Genomic DNA, 787 nt, shown 5'->3' with positions numbered 1-787 from the left:
GCGTACGTGCAACAGGGCCAGCGCAGCAACAGTACTACCAACCACGCGCAACAGAACCAGCGCAGCAACAGTACTAGCAGGCATGCGCAGGAGGGACTTGTACCCACGCAAACACAGTCCACTCTCCAGCAATAGCCTCGTACCCACACGCACACGCGTCGTTTATGTCTCCTGCGCAAATAGGAGTGTATCCTCAATCGCCCTGGTACACACAATACACTTGACTAGCAGCTGTACCCACCCATTCACCCACTCACGAACCATATTAGCAGTCTCGCCCACCCACTCACCCATGAACCATATTAGCAGTCTCGCCTACACACGGGTGCACGCACGCTGGCCCATATCATGTAACGTACACAGTACAGTGCACATGATACACACACACACTACTCACCACAGCCTTTAAGCGCGCTTGGGCTTCAGCAAGCTCGGCGTCTGCCTGAGACTTCCTGCTCAAGACTTCTCCTTGCTCAGCCTGCCGTCGCTGCTTCTCTTTGTCCATCTGAGGGTGTAGAACAAGGTACATCAAGATACAGGACTAAAAGCTGAACAAGAAAATCAAGATACAGGACTTAAAGCACGCTGTAAATTTGCATATTTTGATAGAATGCGTGTGTCGTTGCCATGGCGCATGAGCACATACTAGAAAGCATTGGAGTATGCGGTCTATGCATACTCATCGACAACAAGGACAAACATTCCACTTGATTGGGATTTAAAGCACAATTATTCGTCACGAATGGCACCAGTACCTACTTATTCACAACACCACCTTGAGGATAGG

The 787-nt window shown here is 50.1% G+C and overlaps 1 protein-coding gene across 1 annotated transcript; it reads right to left on the bottom strand.

Moving 5' to 3' along the window:
- Positions 1 to 346: 346 nt before the first annotated feature.
- On the bottom strand, positions 347 to 505 carry SARC_16259 (hypothetical protein; the record flags this gene model as incomplete). The annotated part of the gene is made up of 1 exon (XM_014289633.1): positions 347 to 505. One exon carries the CDS (start codon positions 503 to 505, stop codon positions 347 to 349), a length of 159 nt encoding a protein of 52 aa, XP_014145108.1.
- Between the last annotated feature and the right edge of the window lie 282 nt (positions 506 to 787).

Source organism: Sphaeroforma arctica (genome assembly GCF_001186125.1).
Source record: "Sphaeroforma arctica JP610 unplaced genomic scaffold supercont1.7689, whole genome shotgun sequence".
Lineage (NCBI taxonomy): Eukaryota > Ichthyosporea > Ichthyophonida > Sphaeroforma > Sphaeroforma arctica.
Note: the sequence above shows the minus strand (reverse complement) of the source record. Positions and strands in the feature narration are given on the sequence as shown.